Source organism: Macrotis lagotis, chromosome 3 (genome assembly GCF_037893015.1).
Source record: "Macrotis lagotis isolate mMagLag1 chromosome 3, bilby.v1.9.chrom.fasta, whole genome shotgun sequence".
In the NCBI taxonomy this organism is placed as follows: Eukaryota; Metazoa; Chordata; class Mammalia; order Peramelemorphia; family Peramelidae; genus Macrotis; species Macrotis lagotis.
Window position 1 is genome coordinate 211,694,470 of NC_133660.1, and position 19,169 is coordinate 211,713,638.

The following is a 19,169-nucleotide window of genomic DNA, read 5'->3' on the forward strand; positions in this document are numbered from 1 at the left end:
TCTGAACCTCAGAATTGTAATCAATCTCTAAGATGCCTACTAAGCTATAGAGGGCGAAGTGTGTCTTAGTTGAAGGAGTTCTCTTACTGGCCAAATCATAGATCCTTAATGCACATTTTAGTTCTCTTCCATTATTACCTTAATAGCTTCTTATTGTCCATATTCTCTCCAATCTTTAAGTTAAAGTCAACAAAACTTTTTTTAATGTCTACAGTGTTAGGGGCTCTGTGGTAGGTGCTGAGGACACAGACACAAAATGTATTCAAATAAGTAAATGCAGCTGGATAAAGGAAAGACCACTCACTAACAGGAGAATCAGTAAAGGCTTTCTCTAGGAAATGGCCTTGAGATGAATCTTTAAGAAAAGTAGGGTCCTTGGAGGCAGAATTAAGAAGGAAGCACATTCCAGTTGTGAGGACAATTTTCCTACAATGTAATGATTGAGTTATTTTCCTCCACAAAACCCTTTAGTGAATCCTCTTTACTTACCAGATAGAATCCCTGTGTCTGCCTGGATTCAGTTTGGCAGTTTTGTTCATTTTTGTTTATTCCCTTTGCTCCAGCTCCATCTGTTGATGTCATTCATTACTTTCAAATCTCAGCTGAAATGTTACCTTCTCAGTGAAATTTTCTCTGACCCTTCCACCTTGATGTAATCTTTCTCTCTCTCTCTCTCTCTCTCTCTCTCTCTCTCTCTCTCTCTCTCACACACACACACACACACACACACACACACACACACCTCTTCAAATACCTTTTATATTCTTATCATATTTTAATTTGTATTTGTTTTGTGTCTAGATCTTTTCACCTCGACTAGACTGTAAATTTTATGAAGACAAGTTATTTAATTTGGGTTTTATATTCCCCATAGCACCTAGTACAGTGTGTGTTGTGTGAATATATGTCAAGGAAATGATTCATTCAATCAAATCATCTCCCCCTGCTTACCTATGGAAAGCCAGAGCTCCATTCAGACCAGGCCAGGCCAGACCATTCATCATCTCAAGCATACCAGGAAACTTCTCTTGGCCTGACATCTCTGCCTCCTGAATACTCAATTCCTTCTGCCTGAAATGCAGAAATTGTCATGGTTCTTCCCATCAAAATTGTTTCTTAGATGGTAGGCAGCATAAGATACTAAAATGAAAGATCTAAGTTTAATTGTTTTATTTTGGGATAATGCTTATTATTAGAACATTTTCTCCTATATTGAGAAAAAAATGCCCCTTTAGAAGTGGGTTGTTTGCATGCCATTTGAGAGGGTAGCACAATTAGGTGGAAGTTGTAAGAATGTTCAGTATTAGGAAGAATTTTCTCATGCTTTGAGCAACCCTGCAATGGAGTTGAATATGTTAGTGTTAGTCTCCCCATCACTACCACTATATTGGAAGAGGCTGGATAATTGATTACCTGATGGGGATTGATAGAAATAGTGCTTACATTGACTGTGTTCACCTCTTACAGGCCTTTTCAACTCTTAAGATGATGTGATTTTTATTTGGATTAAATTCTCATTGTGGTATAGAGATGATTGTGGTTTCCCAAAAATTATAAAGACAAAACCTAAATCCTGAAAGATGTTTCCAAGCTAGAAATGTTTCCATGATAGGTCCAGTGATGTCTTTTCACTCTTGTCTGAGAACAACCCTACTACTCTTAGTGATGTTCTCCAAGTTGACTGCAGGTTCATTATGTTTTTAGCCACAATAACTTTTGAAGACTCTGAAGTTCTAGATGATTTAAGATTAGCAGAATCCTGGAGAACTCAAGTATAAAATTTGTGTACTAATTAATTTCAGTTAGTACATGATGTATCTGTAGGGACAGTTTTCAAAAATTAGTCAAAATTCATAATGAATTTCTAGTATTAAATAGCTAAGAAAAGATTAAACCTTTCTGATATTATCATGTTATTTTAAATGGAAAATTTTTTAAAAAACATTTGTTATATAATTTATTAAAAAAACAAGATTCAATTAAACCATTTCATAAGTTTTTATTATAATTTTTGGCTCTCAAAATAACAGGGTAATATAAAATAATAGTTAACCAGATGGTGCTTTATAGATTGTTATAATTGCTTAATTTTTCTTAAATCTAATAAAAAAGAGATTGATCTTTCAAATATAATAGCACATCGTCATTAAGGGTTCTGTTTCCAAACAAAGTGATGTTTGTTCCTTCTATTTGGGCCAACTCTAGTTTTTTTCACAAAACACTTTTATCCCTTGCCACTTAGCTACTTTCTTTGTGTGATGATGGGCTAGCAAACTTACCTTTCAGTGCCTACTTCCAGGCAACCCTTTAAGTGTAAAGCCACTGATAGCTTCTCAGTCTGTACTGACAGAGGAAGTTTCCATATTAGGAGATTTCCATACCAATGGAATTAGAGGTCCAGACCCCTTCCCCCCAAAAAATAAAGATCCTACAGTATTTCATGGAATTTTATATAAGTAACTTTTTTTTAAAAAAGAGAGAGAGAGAAAAGGGTCAGATGTCCATTAACTGATCAAGTTTAGAATTTTTTACATACATGTAATCTCGAATTGTAGCTTTAATGAACATTACAATTTAAAATATAAGTCTCGCATTTTTATTTTCTCTTGGCTATTGTTCCACTGTGCCCTTATTGCAGATCATCTCTGGTAATACTATCTGTGCATTATATGACTTCTGAATTTTGTTTTCCTAATTGATTTCTCAGCCACAGAATAGTGGTTTAGAAAAAAATTTTAAATTAGGAAAATGATACATACAGAAGACTTTACTAAATTATGATAGTGGTGTGCTAAAACAAGATATATATTTGAAGTAGTGATTAGAGGCAAAAAAAGAGGTGTTGGTTTCTTTTTTGTTTTTTTTAAATCTGATAACATTGTAGTAATTTTTATACTGTATTTTTTGCAATTTAAGAGGTTTTTTTTACATTAACAATTTTTTTTTCTTTTAGGTTTTTTTTTTTAGCAAGTCAAATGGGGTTACGTAGCTTGCCCATGGCCACACAGCTAGGTAATTATAAGTGTCTGAGGCCGGATTTGAGTCAGATACTCCTGACTCCAGTGCCGATGCTCTATCCACTGAACAATTTTTTTTTTTTTTTAACAGCTGAATTGTACTTTGGAAAATTTCTAGTTTGGGGAAAAAATATAGATAGCTGCATGGCTAATTAGCTGCCATTGAAGGTATTCTGTCTCCTCTCATTTCCCTTCCCTGTGTTTGTGCCTCAGGGAAATAGAGGTTTCTTTGTTTCTTTTACCCAGAGTGGAAATAGATTTCTACTTCATACTGTACACATCCAAAGTCAGCCCTAGCTAATTCTGACCATTTTCTCTCTCTCTTTTTTTTAAATGTCATCACCATCTTTCTGGGTTTATTATCTCATTCATCCTTTCATTCCTCTGTCTTCGAGCATATATTCAATTAATAGTCAAGTATTGTTATAGCTTACTCCATACTATTTATATTTGTTCCCTCCTTGCAACTCTCACTGAAGTTGATACCAGTCCTTCTGTCTGCTCTCCTTGACTATTGTAGTAGTAGCTTCCATACTGGTCTTTCTTATTCTACTCTGCCTCTTCTCCAAACTGTCTTTGACAGTGATGTTCATATAATGTATCAGGAATGTATCAGTTCCTACTCAAGATAGTTCAGTGCTTCCTCATTGTGTGTTTAATGTATCAACTAATCCTCACACCAGAGAGGCCCATGATAGTACTTTATCCACCTTTTCCACCAAATATCATCTTTACATGTACTCTAGGCTCCTCCCAGATTGGATTTTATTCTCTTTTCTTGTCCTGCCTTTCCCTATCTGTGAGCCTTTTTTCGTACCATCATCCTGTCCTAGAACGGACCCCTTCTTTCTGTTACACAACAAACTCCCATCTGTTGAAGTGCTTTCCTTCTTTCATGACCCAACTTAGCTTTTACCTCTACAGACTTTGTTTTCTTTCTCACATTTCTGATAAAACTTTGGATTAACCCTAGGAAGAGGCTTGTACTTCTCACTGCCTCCTGTTTCATATGTATTTATTTATTTATTTTGCACATGTTAGATTGTAAGCCCATTGACAGTAGGTTCTTTGTATCTGTAGGTCCCCAGCACCTCATACTGTGTCTTATACTTTGGACAAGGAATTACTTTGCAAAATTTTGACCCAGTTTCAAGAATCTAATTTATGCTACTTGTTCAGTTAATGAGTTACTACTCAAATTTATACAGCTCTTTGGTTATTGCAGCAAAAAGCCTTTCTCAATCTCTTTCTTTAGACTGGAATTTAGACTAGAAGCTGGAGGTTGGCATTTTGATTTTTTTTATCATCAATCAATTTTCTTCTGAATTCAAGGAGTCTTTCTAAAAACCTTACTTTATTTTCTTTGCAGGCAGGTAATCTACAGACTCATTTACGTCGGCATTCTGGTGAAAAACCCTACATCTGTGAAATCTGTGGGAAAAGGTTAGTGTTGAATTTATTCCTAGGCATATACAACCATATATCCTTTAAGCCTCAATTGTATTTCCTTGAAATTCAATATATACACTTAGCCCACTTAATAACCTTACTTGGTTCCCTTAAAACATGGTGTTAGATGAAAACATTAGCAGGAAAAGGTAGGTTCCATAGGAACAATGTTAAAAATGTTAATCTTTTGTAGAGGATTAATATTTAACCTTATGAATAATGTATTTTTTCTTTTGTGGAATCATACGGTATAAATATTGTTCATGTTTCTAAGAGGCTGTGGGTCCTAGTGGACAGAGAGCTGACCTGAGAGCAAGGTGGACCTGGGTTCAAGACCACCTTTGGGACCTTGGGCCTGAGACTTCATCCCTCAGTGTTCTAATCAACTATTGCATTTTATTAGAAAATCAAAAGTGGTATATCCTAACAAATTTAATTTTTTGGTCTTAGCTTCTCTAAAACTTGAAACCAAATTCAGTACTCAATTGTAATAATTTATTCATAGAATCATACCAAGTATCTCATTTTAAAGATTTAGGGAAAAAATCCAAAGAAGGGAAGTGATTTATCCAGTGAGGTGGGGTTTTTTTCCTAATTAAAAAAAATTAATTTCCATTTTTCTATTAGGAAAGGCAGTTGATATAATGATAAATATAGCATCTTGTTCTATATCTTATAAAAAATAGGTAAAAAGGATTTATCAGAGCTCAATCTATTGCCATTTTTCTCTTCTCTGAATAAGTTGCCTTTCATCTAAGATTCCTGGCAGTATCTGCTTTTATCTCCTTTAAATCATCTCTATTTTATTTTATTTCTGAATAACTAATTTTACACTGCATTTTAACCTGTAAAATTCTTGAAGTTCTTTTGAAAAATAACTTAATCAATGCTCGCTTTGACAGCACATATAGTAAAATTGGAACAATACAGAGATTAGCATGGCCCCCTGCGCAAGGATAACACACAAATTTGTGAAGGGTTCCATATTTTTGCATACCATGGAAACAATGTAAAGACTAACAGACTGCCTTTTTTGGGGGAGCAAGATGGGGGGGAATTGTAAAATTCAAAATAAATTAAAATCATTCTAAAATAAAAAATAATTAGTATTATTACTTATAACAATAGTTTTTAAAAATAAAGTCACTGGCATTGTGATGATCAATTGTAGAACACTTTGTTTTACAGTCCATAAAAACAGGGTAAGAAAGATTTAGCAAACAGTTTTTTTAATGCCTCTACTTACATCAAGTCCTAATTTATTTTTTTAAAGTCCATTTTAGGTACTTTAGATAAAAATGGAATACATACTCTTGATCACATTCTGATTAAGAATTCAGTACATTCCCTCCCTCAGTGACATGCACTTATCAAGATTCATGGTAGTGTTGAAACATCCTTAATTGAATTTTCATATTCCATTATAGATTTGCAGCCTCTGGTGATGTCCAACGTCACATTATTATTCACTCGGGAGAAAAACCACATTTGTGTGACATCTGTGGTCGAGGTAGTACGAGAATTTTCACTATTCCCTCTTAAAGATTTCTGATTAACATGCAAAGGGTCCATCTTGAGCTCTTTCCTATTGCATCCTTTTTTTAGGGTTTAGTAACTTTAGCAATTTAAAGGAGCACAAAAAGACTCACACCGCTGACAAAGTCTTCACCTGTGATGAGTGTGGGAAATCTTTTAATATGCAACGCAAATTGGTAAAACACAGAATTAGGCACACTGGCGAGCGACCGTACAGCTGTTCCGCATGTGGTAAGTACTGCAACTTCTGTCGGGCAGCCTGTGTGTGCAGACTTTGTTCCAAGTTTAAAGTCTTCATTGTGGTTTAGTAGAGTGGACGCTGGACAAGGAGTCAGGAGTGTTGTATTTTTTTCCTCAATCTTGACACTAACTTTGTGATACTGGTCAAGTCACTTGACTTCTCACTCTTGGTTACTCATCTAGAAAATTAAAGTAAAAAGTATCTCTTTCCCAGTACTGTGTTTGGACTCTTGTGAGAATTAAATGAGATCCATGGGTATGAGAAATCTCCACAAATGTTAACTGTTACTATATAGAAGTAGCTAAGCTGAAGCTGTTCCTATTTATTTATTTAGTCATTCCTTCATTTATTTAGCATTCTGATGATAAGTATTTCACATTCTGATAATTAAAATATTAGTTTCTAGTATGTAAATGAACTAGGCCTATTATTTCCTAGTTTTGGAGGCAGCTGGATCAGTGGAGAAAGGATTGGAGTTCAAATTCATCCTCAGACACTTCCTATTTGTGTGACCCATTTAACCTCTGATATCCTGACAAAAAGATCCACTGGAGAAGGAAATGGCAAACCCCTCTAGTATCTTTGCCATGAAAACCCTATGGACAGGTATGGACCATGGGGTCACAAAGAAACACTACTGAATAACTGAACAACAAATTTCCTAGTTTGGGGATGCTTTCTGAGAGGAAATTCCTCAACCAATGCAGATGAACATTTTATCTACAAATTATAGTCTTTGAGAATTGTCTGGGATCCTGAGAGTTTGATTGACATAATAATAGAAGACATTTATATAGTGTTTTGAATTTGGAAAGTGCTTTAAGGTGTGTGTGTGTGTTTGTGTGTGTGTGTATTTGCTTTCTAATTTGCTATACATATATATATATAGCAAATATATAAATATATATGCATACATACATGCAGACTATTGTCCCTTTATGTAAATTCTTTTTGAAAATTTGATTTTTACCGAAAGAATTCTGAAAAAATCCACATCCCACAAGAACACCTATCTTTGTTCTCAACTCAGCATTCTGTGATCTTCTCTCACTCCCAAAATAAAAACAATCTCCAGCTGATAGAAGAATAGATACAACCACTGGCTGGGGGTGGGGGCTCAAAGAGGTGGTTTGCTCCACCCACCCAGCCCTAATGTGTCTGTCCTTAGTTTGACTGCTCTCAGAACTGTCTTCAGCCCCATGTGTTATCCATTCTTTCCTGTCTCCCATGTATCTGTGTATCTTTCCCTTAACCAGTGTTCTTGGTTCCAGCCAGGAATCTAGTAACCAGCCCCAGCCCTAACCCTGCATGTTCCTCTTCCTGCTTTTGCTTCTCTGTTTCCAGTTTCCACATATCCTTGAACCATGGACCAGTCTCTTCTAGATTCCATAATGCATGACCCCCTTCCTGCCCACTTCTTTCTCTTTCTTCCTCATGTCTCTGGACAACCTTGCATTTGTAAAAAATTTATACATAGTAGTCCTCAGAATGATACACTTACATGAAGTGAAAACTATCTGTGTGTACATTAAGTCTTATTTGAGTCTCCTATCACTCCTATAAGGTAAGTGTTATTATTGCCCATAATTATACAATCAGAAATTAATTTAATGTCATTGATTAAATGAATGAAAATGTAGAAGATTGACTTTTTGGTGGTTATCTTTCTAGGGACTTGGGTTTCCTTTTCTTTTTCCTTGTCACCTCTCACCTTTTTCTTTCTTCACCTAAACCTTGTCCTCTTCATAGGCATTCCCTAAGAAGAAGTAGAGCTAAAGGTTTTAGAAACTATATGAACAGATGAGGGGGGGAAGAGAAATGGTTGCAACCTGAGTAGAAAAGTCTTAGACTAGAGAAATATTGAGGGTTAAAGACAGAGCTAAGTCTATAGAAGTGGAATGAGTGCTTCTTGGGAAGGAAGGAATTGGAGCCAAAGAAACTATAAAGATGATTGTTCTATTGCTAAAGAGAAGGAGGAAGTGGATGAATTGGTGCCTCAACCTCATCAAACTGCCTCATTTTCAATAAACAGTCAGGATTGATGGTTGGAGTTGCTTGAAGACAGGAACTCTCTCATTCTTCTCGTGATGTGCTTTATAGTTTTCCTCTATGAAGCTGCTATGTGTCGAATTGGATAGAGCGCTGAAATTGGAGTAAATCCTGATACTTGCCCTAGATACTTACTAGCTCTGTGACCCTAGGCAGATTATTTAACCTTTTTCCTCCTCAGTTTCCTCATTTGTATAATGGGGATTATAGCCTGAAGATGAAATGAAGTAATATAATGTGTTTTACAGATCTTAAAGCTACATAAATATTAGCTATTAACTCCTCAGCCCATAGATTCTTAATAAATGCTTGACTTCCCTCAGTTCTTCTTTATAGCAAATTAGCCAGTTTTTCACAGTACAGTGAAACTGAGTACCTTTTGGGATTTTAATCTGGTTTCCAGAATAGTCTAGCCCACTTTGTAATACTTAAATCTGCTTTGGAATAATTTCCTGCACAGGTTAGGGCCACTTGGCAATTATGTAGTCCCCTTTATGTTTCAGTGGCTCTACTGCATTTCCTCATTTCTTCTATGCTGCCTCTCAGCTTTTGTTATTTTTTTCCTGCCCTATTTTTATACTCTTTTCCTTCTTTCTCTAATTTCTCTCTGTTTGCTTCTGTTTTCCTTTCTCTGTTCCTTTTTTTAAAATGCAAAAAAACATCAAAATTTAAATATGTTAATTAAATGAAATATGTAAACCAGGTCCTTAGTTTTCTTTAAGGAAAATTTGGTGAGATGAGGCTAGGACAACTGACTTTTTTTCCTTGTCAGGGTGTATGTCTAATGAATCATTTCGATTCTATTTTATTCTTTTTCTTCTTAGGATTCCCCATTCTTATCCCTCTTGATCAAGCACAAAACTATAAAAGTGTCTCTCAGTGACTTTTGAGAGAATTTTTTTCAAGCTCAACCACTACCCCCATAGAGCACTCAGCATTTTCCTTGTAATTGTGTATTTTTTTCCTTCATATTGCTTTTATAGTGATTCAACTGACACCTTCTAGAAATGAACTTTCTCATGTAAAGGAATTTTCTAGCCAGTTGAAGCATACTCCTATTAAATGCCAATTTTTTATATTATTTTAGCTAACTTTATTTAGATGTTTTTCTAAGATATAATAGATTCTTTTCCTCAAGTAGAGGATTTGGAGTGGGAAGCCAAATGAGCAATTTTATTCAGTGTACATAATTCCTGATGTAGAAACTCCCACTGATGCAGGTCTGCAGCTTCCATTTACTTAGAGTCAATTGAGAACTTTCTGGGACATGGGAAATAAAGTGACTTACCAGGGTCATACACACACCATGTGTCAAACAGTCTTCTTAACCTAAGGCTGGTTTTCTTGCCATTGATGATAAAACTGCCTCTCAAGCAGAAGATACCAAACAAAATGCAGCCTTACCTCAATGGCTGAGGATCTTTCATAAGATTCTGTTTTGATTTATAAAACTATCTTGTCTCAGAGGCTATTGAGTTGTGTCAGGCTAACTATCCCTAGAGTCATTGACTTCAGATTATTTGGCTTTGTGGGGAGTTTGTAGTTTTATTACCATTTGTTCCATCTGCCAGTGCACCTGTCTCTAACAGTATCACCCAACCTCTTTCCCATTTGCCATTTGTAATCATATGATGACTGAGAAGTTAGAAATTCAAACTTGCTTAAAATAAATCTAAATATGCACTCAGTGAACAAAATTAACAAGTTTTAGAACATAAATTTTGTGACATGTTTTAGCACATCAGAGGAGCTTTTTCTTTTTTTAAATGAATTTTTGCTCTTGACTGTTTTGGGTGATTGAGATTGACTAATGAGTAACCTCCAGATAAAGGTTTTATATCTATTGAACATACTGAATGTTGCACTACACAGTGAAAAAGACATTTTAGCACAAGACACCCTAACTTCTCATACTCATTGATCTTGGGTACTTTCCTTTACTTTTTCTTCATTTAGGAAAATGGGCAATGTTTGGAGAAGCAGTCCAGGTTAGTTGAAGTGTGGTAAAGTCTAGAAAGTAATAAATAGCATGAGATGGATCTGGGAAGTGATCATAGGATCTGATTATGAAGGACCTTCATCCACAATCTGATGTATACTCAGTAAGGAAATGGGGATCATTGAAGGCACGTCACTGATAACCTCTGCCTGCCTCAGTTTTCTCTTTTGTAAAATATAGATTATGATAGCAGCACCTGTCTCCTGGAGTGTTTGTGAGGATCACATTTAGAAAGCACTTTGCTAACTGTTATTATTACCCAGAGCAGTGACATGACCTATTTAAGTTAGGTAATTTAGCATTAATGTGAAAGGAAGCAAAGTCAGACAAGAAGAATTGGTTCCAGGTGGCTGTTTACCATCCTGGTTCAGGCTATTCATAATATAATAAAGTCATTATCAGTTGGTAAAAAGGGAGGGGTTTCTCCTAATAACTATGAGATATTTCTTCTGCATTGTTTTTATTTGCTTCTTTATAGGCTGTGATAGAACTCTTTAGACATAGTATGGTACCATAGCATTCATCTTTAAAAGGGGAGAATACTTCTTATACTTTGCTTAGCTTTTTGAAAGGAAGATAATGCTTTCTAAAACTTAAGTACTGTTGAATGTGAGTTATTACTGATAAATTTTTTTTAACAATTTAAATCTTTCCAGTGATCACTTTTTCTTTTAAAAAGACAAAGAACAAAATATTTTTCTTTATTTCTATTGTCCTAATTTTAGGGAAATGCTTTGGGGAGTCAGGTGACCTACGCAGGCATGTCCGAACTCATACCGGAGAAAAGCCATACACGTGTGAAATTTGTAACAAATGCTTCTCCCGCTCAGCTGTGCTACGTCGACACAAAAAAATGCATTGTAAGGCCAGCGCTGAGAGTCCAACAGCCCATGATGAGTTTGCACGAACTGATGAAACATCTGATCTTGAAAAGTCTCAGAGCTCAGACTCCTTTTCCCAGGATATGTCAGTTGCTTTCTTGCCAGGATCTGTGAAACTCCCTGTTCGTCCAGTAGGGAATTCTTCAATGGAATTTGATAGTAGTTCATCGGGTTCCTACTGCAAATTAAGATCCATGATTCAACAAAATGAAGGTACTGGCCAGGAGAAATTGAGTCTAGATGCAGCTAAACTCCCCAAACCTCACATGCAACAGACAACCCATCAGTCTTATGCTTTCCCAGAGGTAGTTGCATCAGCTGCAGAAGAATCTCTGCATCCTGATAGTATATCCATGATTCGTTCATCAATGGCAGCTCTCGACAATCATTGTAATGATACACTGAGTAACCGGTCATCATCTGCCACTTATAGGAGCACTGAAGGACCTTTTTTTTCCAGTATGACTCTTTGGGGTTTAGCTATGAAGACTTTACAAAATGAAAATGAGTTAGATCAATAACATTATATTAGTAATTCTCATTCAATTTCGAACTTGCCAGATTGGGATCACAATCAGATTTTTGAACCACTTTTCACTTTTCTTGGTCACATTCTAACCAGTGTAAGAGAAAATGACCAATTCCCTACCCTAGGGAGTAGAGAGAAGGCAAGTTATAGTATCAACCTTGACCCATCCTTAGGGCAAAACACAGGACACAGTTACAGACCATTATATCTTGTTGGAACCATAGAGTCCTCTGTTTCATTTTATAAATAAGACAGTTTGATGTATCCATGATCTATAGATAAAGCTGAAATGTCAGCTATGGAAAAGATTTCAAATATTTTCTTATCCAATCCTCTCATTTTACAGAGGAGGAAGCTGAAGGTCAGAGAAGGGAGAGCAACTTGTGCACTTCTACACTGAGCCTTTTCAGCCCAGTTTGCCTGACTTAGAGATCCAATTTTCTTTTCACTACCCTTAATGTTGGCAGATAAGAGTTTGAATCAGAAAAACCAGAGAGTTTATAAATTTTTGGTTTACATAATAGTGAAAACATTTAGGTTATATGTTACTACAGACTTGATAATAATTACTATACATTTTCTTTCCCAGGAAGATTAAGAATTGTGTATTCAAAATTTTATTTTTGCATTTAAAAAAAAAGATTTGCATATTTAGTGTTTTTATACATATATATTTTTAAAAGCTTTAATATTTTGCACAAAGGTTTTATCTGTATATGTAATTCATATACTGTAAGTTAATTTAATAAATGGAAACTACCTTTTCATATGTTTGGATATGACTATTTATATATATATATACATACATATACACATACATATATATGTATATGTAAATGTATGTATATTTTTAATTCAGCAAACATTATGTCTTAGTCTCTGCTAGGTGTTTGTATACTGAGACAGATAAGGACAGAGAGGCCCTGCTTTCACGATCTTTATAGTGTAATGGGATGGGGTTTAAGACATGGACACGGATAACTGAAAATGAGAGGATGAGATGTCAAAAGAAGTTTAGATAAAAGGGTATGAAAAATTTGAGAAAAGCATTTTCACCTTTTGTGGGGTGGGGGAGGTGTGATATTTAAGTTGCCTCTTAGGGACATCCACAGTGGGGGATCCATGTCAACTGGAGGATGGCATGAGCAGAGTCTTGGTGCCAGAAGAAGAGATAAGAACAAGAAATAAAGATTAGCTCAATTAGTCTGAAATGTAAAATTCATGAAGAAGGTAGATAAAAGAAAAGACCAGGGACATCTAGGTGGTGCAGGAGATAGTGCACCTGCACTGGAGTCAAGAGGACCTGAGTTCAAATCCAACCTCAGTCTCTTAATAATTACTTAGCCATGTGACCATGGCAAGTCACTTAACCCCATTGCCTTGCAAAAATTCAAAAAATGATAAGACCAGATAGGCAAAGAGTGGATTAGAAGCCTTTTAATGTCATAAATCAGGAGTTTGCACTTTTTTCTTTGGGCATCAAGCAGCAATTAAAGAATTTTGAGTAGATCAGCATTGGCTTTACAATATGATCTCTTGGGAAGATTGCTCAGATAGTGGTGTTAGTCCTGTGATGTCAAACTCAAATAGAAATAGGGGCTACTGAACCATACATAAGGATGTGTGGGCTACATATTGACTTTGTTTGAAAATGTAATGTTTTCTGGGTTGGGGGGGTTTTTTGTTTTTATTTTGTTAATATTTTGCAATTATGTATTAATCTGGTTCAGGCTGCACTCAAGAGTGTTTGGGACCTCATACTACTAGGGCCTCGTGTTTTGACATTATCTGATGTAGCTGACAGATTGAGAGAGACTAGATTGGAGGTATGGAGAAAAGAAATCCAAAAATATCAGGAGACATGGAAGGAAAAAACCAAAGGCAAAATGATCCAGTTGGAGATAATGAGATTCAATTATGAAGATTTTACTTTAGGTCAGGCATTCATAACCTGGAGTCCAATAACTTTTTTAAAATTATATTTATTTTTATTTTTGTACAAATGATTTTTTATATATTACTAAAATATTCTTGTGTAAGAGTAAATATAATACCCCCCAAAAAATATAGACCCTCATGAGCAATAAAGGAAAGGAAAGAGAAAAAAATAAAAATAATAAAAAATGTGCTTCACTCTGTGTTCCAACACCACCAGCTCTGTTGCGGGTGCATCACATTCTTTATGATAAGTCCATCACAAAAGCTACTTCCATATTGTTCCACTGTTGCCATTGCTGATCGCAACTCCCTCCATTTGTACTTCCCCACTACCATATACTATATTTCCTCTCTCCTTTCACTCTGTCCCTCTTCTTAAATGTGCTGTAGGGTAGTTGAGTGACGCAGCAGACTGATCACCGACCCTGGGGTCAAGAGGCCCTGAGCCTACATACCACTTCTAAGGCCCAGCAACCACCTGGCCCTGTGGTTCTGGACAGGCCATCCATCCCCAGCCCCTTGCAAGAAGTAAAAAAGAAGTGTTATGTCTGACCAGTCTCCCCTGTGGTCCATCCTCTCCTCCATCACTCACATGCCCCCTTCCCCCTGTCCCCCTTCTCTCCTTCTTAATTCAGATGCCTACACCCCATTGAGTATATATGCTGTTTCCTCTCCTAGCCACCTCTGATGAGAGCAAAGGTTCCCTCATTCCCCCTCGCCTTCCCCACTTCCATATCATAATAAAAAAAATCTTATTATATGAACTGTCTTAACCTATTCCACCTCTCCTTTCTCTTACTCCCATTACATTTCCCTTTTAGTCATTGACTCCATTTTGACAATATATCTTCAAATCCATCTCTCTCCTGTACTTAATCTATAAAAGCTCCTTCTACCTGCTCTATTAAATGAGAAGGTTCATATGAGTATTATCAGTATCATTTTTCTGTGCAGGACTACATGTAGTTCCTCATCATTAAGTTCCCTCATAATTTACCCTTCTCCACTCTCTATGCTTCCTGTATTTGAAGATCAAACTTTCTGTTCAGCTCTGGCCATTTTAACAGGAACATTTGAAATTCCCTTGGTTTGTTGAAAGTACATCTTTTTCCCCTGGAAGAGGATGTTCAGTTTTGCAGGGTAGTTGATTCTTGGTTACATTCCGATCTCTTTTGCCTTCCGGAATATTATATTCCAAGCCCTACTAGCCTTTAATGTAGTTGCTGCTAAGTCTTGTGTGATCCTGACCACAGCTCCATGATATTTGAATTATGTCCTCCTGGCTGCTTGTAATATTTTCTCTTTGACTTGGGAGTTCTGGAACTTGGCTATAATATTCCTGGGGGTTGGGTTTTTTTCCTAAATCTCTTTCCAGGGGAGATCAGTGGATTCGTTCAATCTCTATTTTGCCATCTGCTTCTGGGATATCTGGGCAGTTTTCCTGTAGAAATTCTTTAAAAATGAGGCCAAGGCTCTTTTCCTGATCATGACTTTCAGGTATCCCAATAATTTTTAAATTATCTTTACTGAATCTGTTTTCCAGATCAGTTGTTTTTTTCAATGAGATGTTTCACATTTTCTTCTAATTTTTCATTCTTTTGGTCTTGTTGGTTTTGAAGTATTGTGTCTTGGCTTCTCATAAAGTCAACAGCTTCCTCTGGCTCCATTTTAGATCTGAAAAATTTGTTTTCCTCAGAGAGCTTTCTTATCTCTTTTTCCATCTGGCCAATTCTACTTTTTAAAGCATTTTTCTCCTCAACAACTCTTTGAATTGTTTTATCCATTTGACCTATGCTGGTTTTTTAACATGTTATTTTCTTCAGCATTGTTTTTGGATCTCCTTGACTAAGGAAAGGAACAGGCTTCAAGTGCTGGAGTAGATCTACTGGAAAGTATCCTCCACCTACTGCTGCTACTGCCACTGTTTTGGTCTCTCCAGAGAGATTTAAATCCTTCCCATCACATCAGGCCATAAGGTGAAAAGGTGTCTCTGAATAATGTTCCCCTCACTATAACATAACCATGCAAGTCATGTCATTATGCATATGACATTGTCTTCCAATATGAAGAACAAACATCATCAGAAACTATCACTGAGGTGGTCAATTTGCCCTTCTAGTTCTATTCCTACCATAGTTTTGAGTCTTCCTAGTCTAGGACTAAATAACCATTCCCTAGGTCATTAGTATTGTGTCTCCTGGCATGGCATACAGTCCAAGCATTGCCAGAATGACTATTATAAATATAATCCCAAGATTCTCCCTTAGAGAAGTAAATGACTTTTCAGAGCTATGCAATTTAATAGATTCTGTTTTAGAACGTTTCCATGTTAATATTTTTTCTGATTTACAATGTGCAATAATATATTTTCTCTTTTAATTCTCTTAACAATCTAACCCTATGAATTTAGTATTGTCCCCATTTTGCATCTGAAACAAAATGGGACTAGTGTGTGATCACAGATTACAGTCAGAACCCATGTCTCTTGACTCCCCAAATCCAATTCTTTTCCTATTATACCCCAAAAGCATATCTTTTGATATTTCATAGAATAGGAATCATATATTCCAGGTATTCCTGTTTAAGGAGAGGGAAAAACCTAGCAGTAAAGACTATCAACAGATCTAATTTTCAAATCTTTGACTTTCACTTTCTTCTGTGAATTCATTTTCATTGCTTGTCTTTGGGCAAAAATGGTACGGATGGCTCACTTAACAGCATTTGCTTTTAAGGCACATTCAGAAATGTTAAAAATAAGCTCAGGATGATGGGACTGATTCATGACTAGCTAAACTGTTTGAAAGGGCCATCACTCTAACAAAAGATCAGGAATGTAAATTATCTTGGTGAAATGGGAAACAAAAATGCATTTCCTCCCAGGGCTCAGCAATTGGGGTGAGTTTTTATTGGTTTCCGGAATGACCACATTAGATGATGCTCATTAAGGTTGTCAGAATCCTTAGACCCACTAGGAATGTAATAAGCTCTTTGGCTGCCAAGTGCTAAGTCTGCATGAAGATGCCTTATGATAATTTCTCATGGCCCTAGCCAAAGCGGAGGACGGAGGCCTAAAAACCACTTGCCAGGATCCTGTACAGCCCAAAAGAGCAAGGACAAGGAAGGCAACAGGAACTGGATGATTAAATGATGTTGCAGCAGGTTATCAGTCCAAGGTCACAAGGTAGTAGCCAAAACCCAAAGCATTAGTTTTATAGATTAAGAGATGGAAAGCTCTGTAGAGATTTCTTCCAACCCCTTTATTTTTATAGGAATGAATTGAAAGATTCTGCACTAAGATCCCCAGCTGTGAAGAAGTTGTGTTTATGTTTGTATCTCCTGCAGCCCTTGAGATGGGCCCTGGGTATACTAATTACTTGATAGATGTTCATTGGATTGAAGCAGATGGTATATTTCCTTATTCTCTGCCTCTTGAAGATGGTACTAACCCAGAATTAGAAACTCCTCCTGGGTGTGGACCATCTGGGAGGCAGGTGAACCAATTAAGCATTTAGACTTTACTGTGTGAAGTCACATTTCCTGTATGACCGAACATGAACAAGATTCAGGGGACACATACAACCAGAGATTGTCAGTACTAGACCTTGAACCCAGATCTGACTGTTCTACCACAAACAACTGTCTCATCTCATTATTTCAAACCCCACTCCTTTTCTCCAGGAGTAAAATCTGATGTCAGTCTTTAATAAATGCTTCACTTCTTATTCTAATAGGAGACTTACAGAGAAAAGGGTATTCATACAGCGACTCACCAAGCACCCCTTAGGATCTGCCCTCAGACTTAATACTCTCTCTAAAAGCACCAGGGTCTTCTCTCTCTCTCTCTCTCTCTCTCTCTCTCTCTCTCTCTCTCTCTCTCTCTCTCTCTCTCTCTCTTAGTTTTTGCTAGGCAATGGGGTTAAGTGGCTTGCCCAAGGACACACATCTGGGTGATAAGTGTCTGAGGCCGGATTTGAACTCAGGTACTCCTGACTCCAGGGCTGGTGCTCTATTCACTGCGCCACCTAGCCTCCCCACCAAGGTCTTCTCAATCACAAAATTCAGTAGGGTTCTTTTTAGCAATTAATTCTGGAACTTTTGGCAGAATTTATTGACTGTCAACCATCTACTCTCAATACCTTGTTTTCCCTTGACTTCCAAGACACTACTTTGTCTCCCCCTTTCTGTCACCTTAGTCAGCTTTCCTTGTTGTTTTTGGGCTTGGAAGGCATTATAAAGATCATAGACCAACAACTTCATTTTACAGATGAGGACACAGGACCAGAGAGGCAGCATAGTGCAGTAGTAATATCCTTAGTTTTAGAAATGGGATTCAAATGGTCTTGGCTAAGTCACTTTCCTTTTCTTCCTTTTTATTTGTCAACATCTAATTGCAGTCTGTTTGCCAGGTCCTGAGTATACAAAGACAGATGAAAAAAACCTTTATTCTCACTGGACCTCTTTTTCCTCATTTATAAAATGAGAGTATTGAAAAATCTCTCTTAGCTCTTAAATTTGATTCAATAAATAACTCACCCAAGGTATCAGAGGCACCCAAGCCACACTGGCACCCATGCCTCCTGCATCATGGCCCATTGCTCTTGCCTATACAGTGCCTTCAATGAGAAAACAGTCCCAGAGAAGTGACTCCAAGTTTTAACACTATGCTAAGCAATAAGGGTATAAAGAAGGGCAAAAGGCAGTCTTTGCCCACAATCTAACAAGGGAAACAACCAGCAAACAATGTACAGATCTGCTCTATGCAGGATAAAGGTAATTATGAGTGCATGTTGTCTCTTCTTTGTGGTTCTAACATATATCAAGAATCCAGAGAACTGGGGAAACTAAGTGGCTCAGTGGATAGAGCACCGGCCCTGGATTCAGGAGTACCTGAGTTCAAATCCTGCTTCAGACACTTAATAATTATCTAGCAGTGTCCTTGGGCAAGTCACTTAACCCCATTGCCTTGTAAAAAAAAAACTAAAACAAAAGAAAAAAGAATCCAGAGAACTAATGTGGTTAGAGAAGTCAGAAGATCCTAGTCAGGCCTAGAAGGGACACTGTCATTTTAAAAATGAGGAAACTGAGACTCAGAGTTTAAGTGGCTTGCTCAGTGTTACTCAGCTAGCATGGGTCAGAGAAAGGATTTGAACTCAGGTTTTACCACAAACACAAGTCCAGATTGGATTCCTTTCCCTATCATTCAAGTCTCTACCATCTGGAACTGCCCTTAATTTCCTGCTCTAATCTTATGAGCCCCTTTTCACAGACTCAGTGTTCCAAGTCATCCTGGACTGTGTCCCAAACACCACTTCTGATCTCCCACCTCCATCCCCTTTCTCTTCCTATTTTCTTCCTCTGTAAAATATGACCTGCTCAGTCCTTCCAGACCTCATTTTGTTTTTCACTCCTCCTGTGCTCTTGCCATCTTATGGTGACAGTGGTTCAGACTGGGAATACCCTTGGTGGGTATCCAGGTGACACAGGAGGGACTCCGGTTTAACCAGCTGTCAAACCAACCAGAAAAAGAAGG

At 36.9% G+C, this 19,169-nt stretch overlaps 1 protein-coding gene and 1 non-coding gene across 4 annotated transcripts in view; both read left to right on the forward strand.

Moving 5' to 3' along the window:
- ZBTB49 (zinc finger and BTB domain containing 49) overlaps positions 1–14,421 on the forward strand; it is a 34,747-nt gene extending 20,326 nt beyond the window's left edge. For all 3 annotated transcript variants that reach the window (XM_074229799.1, XM_074229797.1, XM_074229798.1), the window contains exons 5-8: positions 4,387–4,460; positions 5,894–5,976; positions 6,072–6,233; positions 11,017–14,421. In XM_074229799.1, coding sequence (XP_074085900.1) covers positions 4,387–4,460; positions 5,894–5,976; positions 6,072–6,233; positions 11,017–11,693 — 996 coding nt within the window. In that variant the 3' untranslated portion in view covers positions 11,694–14,421. The remainder of the gene's footprint in view (positions 1–4,386; positions 4,461–5,893; positions 5,977–6,071; positions 6,234–11,016) is intronic.
- Positions 5,353–5,457, forward strand: LOC141519699 (U6 spliceosomal RNA). Its single transcript, XR_012477362.1, has one exon. It is a non-coding gene; the product is annotated as a U6 spliceosomal RNA (small nuclear RNA).
- Positions 14,422–19,169: the final 4,748 nt, after the last annotated feature.